Consider the following 13,120-nt stretch of genomic DNA (forward strand, 5'->3'; position numbering starts at 1 on the left):
TTGCAATTTCTTCTTGTAATCTGAGTTCTCCTTTTGTTTCTGTCACATATGGTTACAGAGAATTAAAAAGGAAATTTCAAGTGTAAATTGCTTTTTTTACTGCCACTGAGGAAACTGCAGTAGAAACGTGACTATTCTACATTTATCAAGCTTTGGATGATGATGGAGATTTAACTGTTTACTTTTTTGTTTTGTTTTGTTTTGTTTAGGTAACCTTGTCATTGAAAATAAACCAGCCCCTAGTTACACTCCTAACGTAGTGGTTGGGCAAACCCCTCCAGCAACAAACCACATCAACAAAGCTCCAGGACAGATCAATCTTGCACAGCTTCGACTCCAGCACATGCAGCAGCAAGTTTATGCCCAAAAACACCAGCAGCTGCAGCAGATGAGGATGGCACAGCCATCTGCCTCCGTGCCCAGGCAGAGCAGCCCACAAGTCCTCCAGCAGCAGGTAAGCGTCTTGCGTGTTGTTATTTCACTCAGGCTTTTGAAATTGCCCTGTCAAATATAAACTTAGAAAAAGCAGTTTTATAAACTAAAACCTTTCGAAATTTGACATCCTTTAATGTGATGGCTCTTGGCTTTGCTTGATGTTATGTTAGTAGTAATCCTACTACTGTGGGAAGAGATTGGCTTCTTTTCTCCGTGTTGAAAGCAAAAATTTTAAAAAACACAAACCCTTGCAGCCTCCCAGGTTGATCAGCATGCAGACCATGCAGAGGGGTAACATGAACTGTGGGGCTTTCCAAGCACATCAGATGAGAATGGCTCAGAATGCTGCTCGTATACCAGGAATACCACGCCACAATGGACCTCAGTACTCCATGATGCAACCTCACCTTCAAAGACAAGTATATCCTGTGTACACGCTTCATTTGTGCCATTGTGCCAGACTTTCATTCCCAGTAGATGGTACCTCCAGCTGTAAATGTGTTTTATCTGTCACCCCTGTAAACTCACAGCCGCCCACATTTTCTGTGCTCTGCCCCGTTGCAGATTGTGCGGTGACATTCGGTGATGAAACCTTAAAAGTGAAACGTGATATTTGTGTTGCCTTTTAGTTCTGGGAAGCAAAACGTTTCCTCCTGCACTCTTGCAGTGATGTTCAGCTGTTGGGTTGCCTTAGAGAATGCTGAGGAGTAGCAAAGTTCAAAGTGGTGCAGCTGAGGGGTTTTAATTCAACCAAATTCTGAAGTGTTCTTAAATTTGAACCTGAAACATGATGCAGAGCTCTGTACTCTTTTATTAAGAATAAAAATTATTGATAATGAGTGTTAATATGAGTTAAAAAAAATCAAAAGTGAGTTTATATTACTTGAAACAGTCACTTTTTTCTTAAAATTCATAGAGAGATATATGAACTCTAAAGTTGTCTTTGGAGGAAGTAATTGCTTTAAAAATAGTATATGTGAAAATATTTTGGTGGAATATATGTGCTGTACGTTTAAATATTTAGCCACATAGTGTTTTTCTCTTTCCAAGTGAAGGGAAAGAGCAGTTGCTTTGCATTCAGTGCTGTCAGGTGACGTTGGTAGATGTGAGTCGGTGTGTTTTTGGTTGAGGTCTGTCACACGATGCACGTGTTGCGGTGTCCCTGCAGCGCCTGCCCTGTCTGTGACACAGCCCTGCTCTCTGCTCTCTCCCTGCAGCACTCGAACCCTGGGCATGCTGGGCCTTTTCCAGTGGTTTCTGTGCACAACACCACAATAAACCCCACCAGCCCCACCACAGCAACCATGGCCAGTGCGAACAGGGGGCCCACGAGTCCGTCCGTCTCAGCCATCGAGCTCATCCCCTCCGTAACAAACCCGGAGAACCTGCCTTCCCTGCCAGATATCCCCCCCATCCAGGTCAGTGGGGGTCAGCAGGCACTTACACTGGAGTGATCTGCTTCCCTTTCCATTTATTTTTTTATATTTGGATACCACTGTGTGTTCTGTGGAATGATAAAATTGTCATTGAAAATTTAAATCAGAATCTTCAGCCTTTCACACTGGGGCTGTTTTCTCCATATAGGGTTGACCTGCTCCACGTTTTAACCTGTAGATTAATCAGAATTTAATGTTTGTCAGACAGTAAAATTGAGACTTTAAATAATCCCAAGTACTGTGTTACTTTCCTTTGTTCCACAAGGCCATCCTGTGGGAAGATAACACTAGAATAGTTGAATAGTTAAGATATCACTAGAATAGTTGAATAGTTAAGATATCACTAGAATAATTGAATAGTTATGTATCTTGAGTGCCCTGAATGGTGATTTATTCAGGGTTAAAATTGCCTGGAGCTTCTCTGTGATATTCCTAAAGGTAGCAGAGGCAGGAAGCACAGAGGAAAGGTGTCCCCCTGCCCCACAGAGAGGGGACATGAGCTGAAGCAGATTTTGAAGTGGAGCTCATTTGGAGAGGTCAAAAGAACAATTTAATGCACACGTGGAGGCAAAGAAAGTAAAAGTACCATGTTTTCTGTTTGGGAGGCCAGGGAGAAGAGTCTTCATCTTGAGGTGTTTCCATTGAAATGCCCATATAAAGCACAGGAGATCTGGTCGTTCTACAGGCAACAAAACCTAAATTCCACCCAAGCAGATGGTCTGCTGTAATACCAGCAGCAGCTCTCTAACTCCTAATCTGTAGGGTGTGAGAATAGGAGGGGAAAAAAGGATCACATCTCAGTCTGAGCAATCTGTGGTGCTCATTAGGCTTTGCTTACCCACTAGAACAAAACACAAGTGTGAGTGGCTGTGCCTGATTCATCTGCCCGTGTCTGAAGTTCATGGGACACTAAGTTAGAAGCAGTTGTTAGTGGGATAGTGCAGAACATTAACGTGCAGCTTCCAGGTGCACTGAACATGCAGAATTCTGTTGAGATGCTCTTTTTTTTTATAGCTGTTCATGCAGTAGCTGTTGTGGATTTTAGTTGGATTTAGTGGATAGGGAGCTGTTTAGTCCTTCAAGCTGCTTGCAGCGTTAAAACTTGAATACAGTGTGCTTCAAACATCTTATTTGCAGTTGTGCTGTCTTGCAGTTAATGGCTTTAAGCAGTTACAGCAGTAGGGTCCCTGTTTCCTTGGGTTTAACAGACACTGAAATCTGTGTGAAAAGTGAATGGGAGGGAGATTTCCCATCACATTAAGGCCAAACAAGTTCATGGCTTCCCTTAATTGCAGAATAACTCTTGCAACATCAGTAATCTGGTAGTTCATGACTAACACCAAGTGCCTGAGTAACACTGAGCATCTGGGAACCAGAAAGTTTGGAATGACCTGGAATAAGTGCAGCCTGGGACCATACTGGAAGAACTCTGATTTAGGGGCCTTTGAAAAAAACTTACTTTAAATTTCTCATTTGAAAGCCTGATCTCTTGTATAAAACTGATAAAAATGTTTGCTGTCCTGAATCCTTGAAGGGAGAGTCAGCAATTCCAGTGAAGATTATGATCACAGTTTAAAGATGTGCAGCTATTACGGAATTTGAATTAGACCTCTCTGATTCAGATTTTTGTTTTTTATTTCTTAGCTTGAAGATGCTGGTTCCAATAGTTTAGATAACCTACTAAGTAGATACATCACAGGCAGCCACCTCCCCCCACAGCCCACGAGTACCATGAATCCCTCTCCAGGACCTTCAGCTCTGTCTCCAGGGTCATCAGGTAAATGTGATGGGTGTTCGTGGTATTGAAGTTGAAAACAATCGCTTACCATTTTCTACCAAAAGGAAAACGATGTTTTATTTGAAGTTTATTTTGCTCAGAAATAGATTCTTCTGGAAATTTAAATTTTTACCCTCCTTCAGGAAAGTTTTTATAGTAACAAACTGCCAGCCCACGACTGAAGTATTCCAGAGACACGTAGAAAGAATATTTTTGTCCTGTGTTACCACAATCCTTGTTCTTTTTTTGTGCATCAGAGGACATAGTTCAGTTATTATCCCCAAATGATGACTGGCTGGACCATTCTGAGGTATGAGAAGTAAGTTCCTAGAATGGCTTAGTCACAGAAATAACACCCACCAATCATTTGAACAGGGTCATTCTGAGTATAACCAGTTAATGACAGAGATTTCATTGTGGACATGAACAAATTAGGCCACCAGTACCTAAGGCTGAGTTATTTAAATATTGAAAATGTCCGTTTTTATTAGTTAGAAGATGGTTTCAGTCACTAGGAAGAAGTTTTTCCTTTTGGGGGTGGGCAGGCCCTGGCACAGGTTACCCAGAGAAGCTGTGACTGCCCCTGGATCCCTGGAAGTGTCCAAGGCCAGGTTGGACGGGGCTTGGAGCACCCTGGGCTGGTGGAAGGTGTCCCTGCCCATGGCAGGGGGTGGCACTGGATGACTTTTAAGTTCCCAAACCATTCTGGGATTTCTTTATGTGTCTCTCTTGGTCTTCCCTCCAAGATGCTGTGGATGAATGGGTGCAGCAGTGGGACTTCCTGTGTTTCTCAAAACCTGCATGCAAACCATTCAGAATTTGCTTTTTTGACTTTATTGGTGCCTATCAGTGCATAAAATTTGATGGCATGGTGGGCTGAAGGCTTTAGCACTGTTTGGATTAACTGAAATAATTACTGAGTCTCTTATCAACCATGTGTTGTCTTTTTTTTTTTGATTTAATATGATCCGATCAAATGACGAAGAACAGCTGACTTAGGTGACTTATTAGATTAGGCTATTTTAGCAGCATTTCTGGTGTTACTCAGCACTAGTCACTGTACAGCAGAATGTAAATTTGTACCAAGTCAACTTCTGTGCTGCTACTTTGCAGGTTTATCCAACTCCCACACTCCGGTGAGGCCACCCAGTACCTCCAGCACAGGCAGCAGAGGAAGGTGAGTGAATGTGTCACATTAACACTGCCAGGCTGAAAATTCAGACATGAAGAATTAAAAAAAAAAAAAAAAAAGAAGTGGCAGTGGATTAATAGGGCTTTGATATAATTATGGCTCAAAAACAGAAGAATGCTTACATGAAGATTTATATTTAATAATTTTTTTCCCTTCTCTTTGATTCTCTGTTGTAAACTCGAGCTTTTGTAAATGTTCTGACATGCTTTCCCTTTCATTTGGCAAACAGTTACCTAAATTTCTTTGCCCTGATGGTTTCTCCCCTTATTTATGTGCTGGTGTCTTTCTAGCTGTGGCTCCTCGGGCAGAACTGCTGAGAAAACTGGTGTGAACTTCAAGGCTGACCAAGTGAAAGTAAAGCAAGAGCCAGGCACAGAGGAAGAGATCTGCAGCTTCTCAGGAACAGTAAAACAGGAAAAAACAGAGGATGGCAGAAGGAGTGCTTGCATGGTAAAGTTAGTTTATGCAACAATATGTTGTGGTTGTCCTAGCAGCATGTTTAAGGATTTGGAAATCAAGAAAAAAGGGGAATTTTACTCATAACCCTCATTCTCAGAGGTGCTTTCTCTCTGCCAGGCACAGGGTACCCTGTCATGTAAATTTTATCTTTAGCTATTAAAATTAAATACTCATAGTGTAGTGAGTTTGCTGCTTTTAATCCTTAATTAATAAAAGCAGTAAGTCACCTGCTAATAGTAGTTCCTGGATATTCACCCATATGTAATTACAGTCAGAAATCTCCCAATCAGTCAGAAGTTCTTACGCCAGAGCATAAATAAAATATTCATGCAAGAGAATATTTTTCAGTGTTTCCCAGCTATGCTTGATTTAATGGGATTGTGTATTGGGAGCAGGGTGGTAGATTGGAGGATCAGTGTGTTTGGCCTGAAAGCTTATCGTGTTGTATATCAGGGGAGATGAGTGTGTTCTTGGAAGGAAAGACCTGTGAAAAAGCAGCTCAGCTCTTCATAATGATTCCCCACTTATTCTGGGATATGAATGTAGTCCCTTTGAACACTGGATGGCTTTTGAATTCCAGCACCTGGAGGAAGATTCCCTTCTAAAATCGCCTCTCTCCGCTTCTCGTTTCAGCTCAGCAGCCCCGAGAGCAGCTTGACGCCCCCGCTATCCACCACCTTGCACCTGGAAAGCGAACTGGAAGCCTTGGGAAGCCTGGAAAACCACGTGAAGACAGAGCCAGGGGATCTGAGCGAGAGCTGCAAGCAGTCTGGGCACGGGCTGGTGAACGGCAAGTCCCCCGTGCGCAGCCTCATGCACCGCTCGGCCCGCGCGGGAGGGGAGGGCAACAACAAGGACGACGACCCCAACGAGGACTGGTGTGCTGTGTGCCAGAACGGGGGGGACCTGCTGTGCTGTGAGAAGTGCCCCAAGGTGTTTCACCTCACCTGCCACGTACCGACACTCCTCAGCTTCCCCAGGTACGGGAGGGGTCGCTGCCGGCCCGCGGGACGCGGGCTCGTTCACGGGGGAGGTTGTCCTCAGTGCCACAACTGGTTTGTCACCCAACACCAGCTGGTTCTGGGTGATTCCTTGTGGTAAAACTTTCAGTAAGGCTTGTAGTGACTTTTCCAATACCTGCCTGAATTGTTTCTACGTGGGCAGTGTTAGGTGATGAACACGTGATGTCTCACTCTCATCTTCCCTTAAAATAAACTTTACGTAAGAGTGGTGGTGTAAAGTATTAACACATCATTGGGAGAGGAATATGAGGGCAGGAAAAGTGGCCTTGACTGGCAGGATTATTGTGAGCATTGAGGGTTATTCCTTAGCTTTGGAAATTCAAGTCTTTACTGCAGTAGAGTGTGAATCTGTAAGAGTGAAAAATCCTTGTAGTCACTGATGAGAATTTGCCCCTGGATATCTGCAATAATTGTGGTTTTTCTCTTTAGTGGAGAGTGGATATGTACATTCTGCAGAGATCTGAGCAAACCTGAAGTAGAATATGATTGTGACAACTCACAGCACAGCAAGAAGGGGAAAACAGCACAAGGCCTGAGTCCTGTGGACCAAAGGGTAGGTCTCAAATCTGCAGGAATCTGCTTCCTAGGAAAAAGTACTTTCTCAGATTAGCTCCCCCTCCACTGTTTGGAGATGGTTTTGCTGTGGCTGCAGCCAATTAAATGTAGATGTGGCTTTTGCAAACCAACCCCAAATGATTATGATGAGATTTTTCTCGCTGTGAGATCTGGCCACATCTCCAGGTGTTGGTGACTGGGAATGTTCTAATACATTTGGACTGTAATCACTTAGTAGCTAAAATTTTATGTAAACACATATTCTGTATTTAAGTGCATCATTTAATGCGTTCTTAATTAAAATTCTTGGCATTTAGCATCGATGTAACCTTCATAAAATAGTTCTGGGAGCTTGGTGTGTTAAGTCCACGCTGTGAGAGGTGCTGCGGGTGCATTTTTGGGGAAGGCCTTGACAGTCAGAATTAATTTCAGCTTTACCAATCAGCCTGTGTGTGTGAAGTGTTCTCAAATTCCTCCAAAGGAACTACAAGCAGAAGGAAATAAAATATTTCAGCAGAGAGTTTATAGAAACCTCTGGTTTTGGTTTCAGATTGTTTGATTTTGTCTTGTGGGGAAAAGAGAGAAGTCTGTAGCTCGGTCCTGTCCTGTTACATGTGGTTGTGATTGGACAAAAGCAGTAAAAGTAGTGGTACTTGGTTTGTTTGTTTGTTTGTTTTTTTAATTTGCAGTAGATTAGCATGCCCTCTCCATGTTTAATTTTAGCCCTTGGCTTTTGTTTAGGAAGAAGAAAGCAAAGAGGAAGTTAGTGAATGATTAAATGATGTTCTGCCTCTCAACTCTGCCCTCCTGAAAATTATAACTTTCTTCATTAAGCTTTTGGGGGTTGCATCTAAAGTTTCTAGTACTAAGCTGTTGAAGTAACAAACCTATTTAAAATAGGGAGGTGTGAATTTGTTTGCTAAGGAGAAATTAAGAGTATTAATCTGAAGCTGTTTCTTCCTTTATAGAAATGTGAACGACTCCTGCTTTACCTGTATTGCCACGAGCTGAGCATTGAATTTCAAGAGCCAGTCCCAGCCTCGGTGAGTGTCCTGGAAAACACTTTGTGATTTATTTCTGATATGTAACATCCCTGAAAGCCTGGAGTTGAAGGAACTGACTGCACTAGAAGCACGTCTCCCTTGATCAATCTGAAAGTTCTGGCAGTCATCCAGCATTTTGTGATACTGAAAAGCTGATGCTGTAGCTTCCCCATGCAGATGCTTCACTGCCAGTCTCCAAAACAGATATTTAAAAATACTTTCAATTAGCAGTTATTGACTTGGAAGAGGATGTCTGAGGATACCCATGAAATTCAAAATGCTTTCTTTGGGACAGCTCTTGTTTTTTCTTTCTGGACAAGCTTTTGAATGAAAAAGAGGAAAGAAACTGCTTTGACTCTTCTGGTTTCAACTGTAAAAGAAGTAATTGTGATGAGAAGCCTTTCTGTGCTGTGATAGATGTAGAATAATGGAATAATTTGGGTTGGAAGGGACCTTAAAGCTCATCTTATTCCACCCCTGCCCTGGGCAGGGACACCTTCCACCAGCCCAGGTTGCTCCAAGCCCCGTCCAACCTGGCCTTGGACACTTCCAGGGATGGGGCAGCCACAGCTTCTCTGGGCAGCCTGTGCCAGGGCCTGCCCACCCTCACAGGGAGGGATTCCTTCCCAATAATCCCATCTAACCCCATTCCCTCTTGTACTGTCCCTCCATACCCTTATAAAGCACTTTTTAAACAGTTTGAGGGAAGGAAATTCTTTTTATTAAGTGTGGGACATTGATACCTTAACTCAACTACTTCCTTGAGCTCTGTGGTGATTTTAATGATAAATGATAATGATGAATGACTGTTTGTGTTTCACAGATACCAAACTACTATAAAATTATAAAGAAACCCATGGATTTATCCACGGTGAAGAAGAAGCTGCAGAAGAAGCATTCCCAGCACTACCAGACCCCCGAGGATTTCGTGGCGGACGTCCGGTTGATCTTCAAGAACTGTGAACGGTTTAATGAAGTATGTTAACTTCCAATCCCAGCACACTGCTCTTTCAGATGAAGGTTTATTTCATTTAGATTTATTTCCACGTGGTTGTGCAGCTCCTCCAGTTTAAAGGCTCTGCTTCCAGTCTTAACTTCTGCTTTTGGAGCAGATGCCGAATCAGACACGTCAAAAACAAACCAAACCAAGGAATACTTCCCATTTTTAGTTAAGTTGGGAGTTCAGCCTTTCACAGAGGGAGCTCTTAAAATGCTTTCACTGGTATAAATCTCTGACTAAGGGGCAGGGTGACCCTGTGTGAAATGCTTAGAAAGTGTGGTAATAAAGACAAACAAAGTCCTCAAAGCTGCTTCAAGCTCTACAGATGATTGTTTTACACTCATGAAATGTGGTAAATTCTACTGAGGAGCTTCCTCTGCTGAAGAGTGCTGAAAAACATTCTGGTTCTGGTACTTCACAGAGGCTGAATACAGAAAAGCTTTAAGGTTGTTATTGCCAGTATTGACCTTACTGCTTTAGCTCCTGGGTAGTTGGGCTCTCACAAAAACCGGTTTTCAGTGGATAGGTTGGGTATGGAGTCATATCTTTTACTAATTTTGCAATGATCCCATCTCATAATGAAATATTTGTACCTTAAATGTGAAGTGTGATGGGGAGATGAACTACCTGAGTGTCACTGCTAATGGGGCAAGGGAGAAATAATGTGAATATTACCAAAAAATGGTGAGACAAGTAGGAGCTCAGAGAGTTCCTAACTTCTGACAAAAGGCATCACAGGGAGTGGCTTTATTCTGGCCTTAAAAATGCATAAACAGGCCAGTATTTCTCTGTACAATATAACCTGAATTTGCAATGTTTGGGCTGCACTTCTGGCTCTGTGCAGGAGTAAATTGAAGGGACTGTACAGGGCTGCAATTAAAATCCCACTAGTGAAAATCAAGGGTAATGATGTGATGCTGTAAATGCTCACAAGCATTTGGGACTTTGACAGCCCTGGCTTCTTTATGTCTCTGCATTAGATGGAGGTTCATGAGCACTGGGGAAGAAGTTGCAATTATGTGAACTTCTCAATCAAGGGAATTAATGAAGCAGCTACTGTAGAGTAAAACAAGCTGCAGCTCTCAGGGACCAGAGTAAAAGAAGGGAGAAAGGACTAAGGGGTGTGGTGTTCTTTTTCTTATTTTTCTTTTTTTTTTTAAAACAAAAAAGGTGTTTCAGCTTGTCTGGCTTATGGCAGATGTTGAGTCCCCCTGACCTCTCATATGAGATATGATCTCATCATATCTAGTGCCTCTAAGCCAAATGCTTTTAAAAAACCAGAAATCCAAGAGGGCTCAGACCCCTGGAAAGCAGTTTTCCTGGAGCACTTCCCTCCAGAGAGAGACTTGCCACCAAAATGTCCAGGCAACTAAAATTTAGAACCAGGAAAGCAGTCATGAGCAGAAAATGACTGAGAGCCACTTATCTGTGCAAGAGTTGTGTGTTTTGTTGAAGGTTTATTTACCAACCTAAGACTGTCTTAAACCTGCTGCCTCTTAAGTTTGGGAACTAAAGAGCTCAGCCCATAACAAACTGGTGGTGTTTGTTATGGCTGACTTTAGTCATCCAATCCTATGCAATCTGGTAACTTTAGGAAGGATTATAATTTCATTTTTTTTGACTCTGGTATCCTTTTTAGATGATGAAAGTTGTTCAAGTTTATGCAGAAACACAAGAGATTAATTTGAAGGTAAGCTTTTCAGACCATGCACACTTGGTGAAGGGATGTGCATTTCCAACAGGTGAATATTCCTGTCTTCTTTCATTCACAGGCTGATTCAGAAGTAGCACAGGCAGGGAAGGCAGTTGCATTATACTTTGAAGATAAACTTTCAGAGATCTACCCAGACAGGACCTTCCAGCCTTTGCCTGAATTTGAGCAGGAAGAGGATGATGGTGAAATAACTGAGGACTCCGATGAAGATTTTATACAACCACGTAGAAAACGCCTAAAATCAGATGAGAGACCAGTGCATATAAAGTAATCTAATGATATGGACCTGAAATTTATTGTAAAAACTGTTATTTAAGTGTTCCTGGAATATTATCATGCCTACAGTGGCCATCTTGAAGAAGCTGATAGCTTTTTAAACAGTATTAGATTACAAAAAAACACTTGTACAGAAAAACATTCGCATCAAAAGGGGAAAAAAACTGTGTTGTAAATTTTTAGTGGTTTGTAATTTTTTTTTTCTTTTCCTTGATCCTTTCTTTTCCTGATGGAGGGGACACACTCATCCTGGTCTCACAGATAGAGGTGGAGGAAATGTTGAAGAGAAGCAGATTTGATAAGAGATGTTCCATGTACAGATGAGACTTTGTAGGAGAACGTTCTGCAGGACTGGACCAATACAGTGACTTTTTCTTGCATTACACTGCAGTGTAAACTGTGAGCAAAGCCCCTGCAATCCCCTCTCTGTGTGAACTCAAGTGTGTGTTGGTCATTGCTTTGGTCACCTCATTGGAGCAGAATTGTGAATAACTGGTCTTCTGTGTCGATCAATTGTTGGCATTTTACTTTCTTTACTCCATTTTATGTGTAGCAAAAGGAAAAAGAAAAATATCATTAAACTGTTCTGAAGTGGCAAGTGCAGGAATGTGAGTTTTTGACAGGTAGGAAGAGCTAAGCTGGTGGCAACAACCTCTTTCAGTAGGATGAGGTGTATTTATTAAAATCCTGTGCCCAGAACATTTTAATGGAGTTCATGGCAGAAGTCTCAGCGTCGTCATCTGTCCCTGATCCCCCTGATGAGGCAGAATGTTCTTTCCAGTATTCATTCTCTAGTTTTCTGTGCTTAAAATATAGACTGAAGAGGTAATAACTGGTTGGGGTGTTTTTCCAGTCTTCCTAAATATCAGTTTCTAATAGACCACTCGGCAGACAATAACATATTAACTACCAAATGTGTAAAATTTCCTGTATTCACTTTGTCTTATTTGTAAATAATGAATTGAGATTTCTTGCAGCTCAGCAACATTTGCTGAACTGTTTTTAAGCTAATATGTATTCTTATTGATTGTTCCTATCAAGAAAAGATTTGTAATATATGCTATTTCTAACATTGCATTCATTTTGAGGTTCTGTCTTATTTTTCTTAAGAGTTACTTCTCAGAACTTTCTTCAGAAGCAGCTTGCGAGCGAAATGTCCAGAAAGATTGGAATTCAGTCTGAGTTTTGGGTCACCTGTCCCTCCGCTGAACAAAGCACTTGCACAGACCAGGATTTGGCTTGGAGTGGGTTTCTGGTCAAACAGGGAAAACAGAACAATCTCCCAAATCCCCTCGAGGCACCTCTGCAGTGCCTTCCCCTCGGACACTGCCTTCCTCCCTGTGCAATCAGGGTCAGCACAAGGATTTATAGTTTTGCGTGGTTGTTTTCTTTCCTGACAGAAGTCAATACTAGAAATAATGAATGTCATTTCTGGCCTTCATCTCGCTCTTGCTGAAGTAAGCTGAAGAACTCATGTGATCAGATGAGCTCGAGTTGACAGACTCTAAATTTGCCGTAGTTTGGTGTGAATACAACAATTTCTGTGGTCAATCCCTGGGGCTTTGGTGTCCTCAGCAACTCCTGTGACGTTGGACACACTTTACCATAATGGTAAAGAGAAGTGTTTGAGCACAATATCAGATTTGAGATCACTGCAGATTTGGTTGCTTTTCATAAGAACCGAGTCTGTACATTGGGACTCCCCCTCTGTCACAAAAATATGAGGGGACTGAAGGTATTTGTGACTTCCAGCTCGCTTTTACACTCAAATGTTACAGTCAAACCGGTGGGGTTTTTTCTCCATTTCTCAGATATTAACAACAGTGATGGTTCAAATTGAATTTTTAGCAGTTTGTACGTGAAAAGAAGAGGAAAAAGGAATTCCATTTCAACACCTTAAATTGACAAAAGGGCAAAAGCTTTGCCCACAGAAAGGCTGACGTGTGTGAATAGGACACTGGTAGTGACAAGGGATCATTTCATGGCTCTGTGTATTGCCTATTTATGCATTTCTAGTTTCTCAGCTTTTCATTTTGCAAAAGGAATATTATTAAAATTATCATGAAAATAAGATTTTGGTGAATTCTCTTCAATCGGGGGTCCCTGTTTTTATGGCGCTTGCGCTCTGTGGGTTTTCTGGACCTCCAGGGCCTCAGCTTTTGAACTGTTCCCTGGGCACCAGCCATGGATTGAATCCTGCAGAGATCCCCC

The 13,120-nt window shown here is 42.1% G+C and overlaps 1 protein-coding gene across 1 annotated transcript in view; it reads left to right on the forward strand.

Moving 5' to 3' along the window:
• The window catches only part of TRIM33 (tripartite motif containing 33), a 29,250-nt gene extending 16,696 nt beyond the window's left edge, over nucleotides 1-12,554 (forward strand). Inside the window, exons 9-20 of the mRNA XM_027897393.1 lie at nucleotides 210-454; nucleotides 690-854; nucleotides 1,653-1,853; nucleotides 3,516-3,648; nucleotides 4,762-4,825; nucleotides 5,131-5,290; nucleotides 5,933-6,279; nucleotides 6,751-6,874; nucleotides 7,845-7,919; nucleotides 8,743-8,895; nucleotides 10,559-10,609; nucleotides 10,692-12,554. Coding sequence (XP_027753194.1) covers nucleotides 210-454; nucleotides 690-854; nucleotides 1,653-1,853; nucleotides 3,516-3,648; nucleotides 4,762-4,825; nucleotides 5,131-5,290; nucleotides 5,933-6,279; nucleotides 6,751-6,874; nucleotides 7,845-7,919; nucleotides 8,743-8,895; nucleotides 10,559-10,609; nucleotides 10,692-10,904 — 1,931 coding nt within the window. The 3' untranslated portion in view covers nucleotides 10,905-12,554. The remainder of the gene's footprint in view (nucleotides 1-209; nucleotides 455-689; nucleotides 855-1,652; nucleotides 1,854-3,515; nucleotides 3,649-4,761; nucleotides 4,826-5,130; nucleotides 5,291-5,932; nucleotides 6,280-6,750; nucleotides 6,875-7,844; nucleotides 7,920-8,742; nucleotides 8,896-10,558; nucleotides 10,610-10,691) is intronic.
• Nucleotides 12,555-13,120: the final 566 nt, after the last annotated feature.

Source organism: Empidonax traillii, unplaced genomic scaffold, assembly GCF_003031625.1.
Source record: "Empidonax traillii isolate 1590-97213 ecotype Southwest subspecies unplaced genomic scaffold, ASM303162v1 scaffold541:size654180, whole genome shotgun sequence".
NCBI lineage: Eukaryota > Metazoa > Chordata > Aves > Passeriformes > Tyrannidae > Empidonax > Empidonax traillii.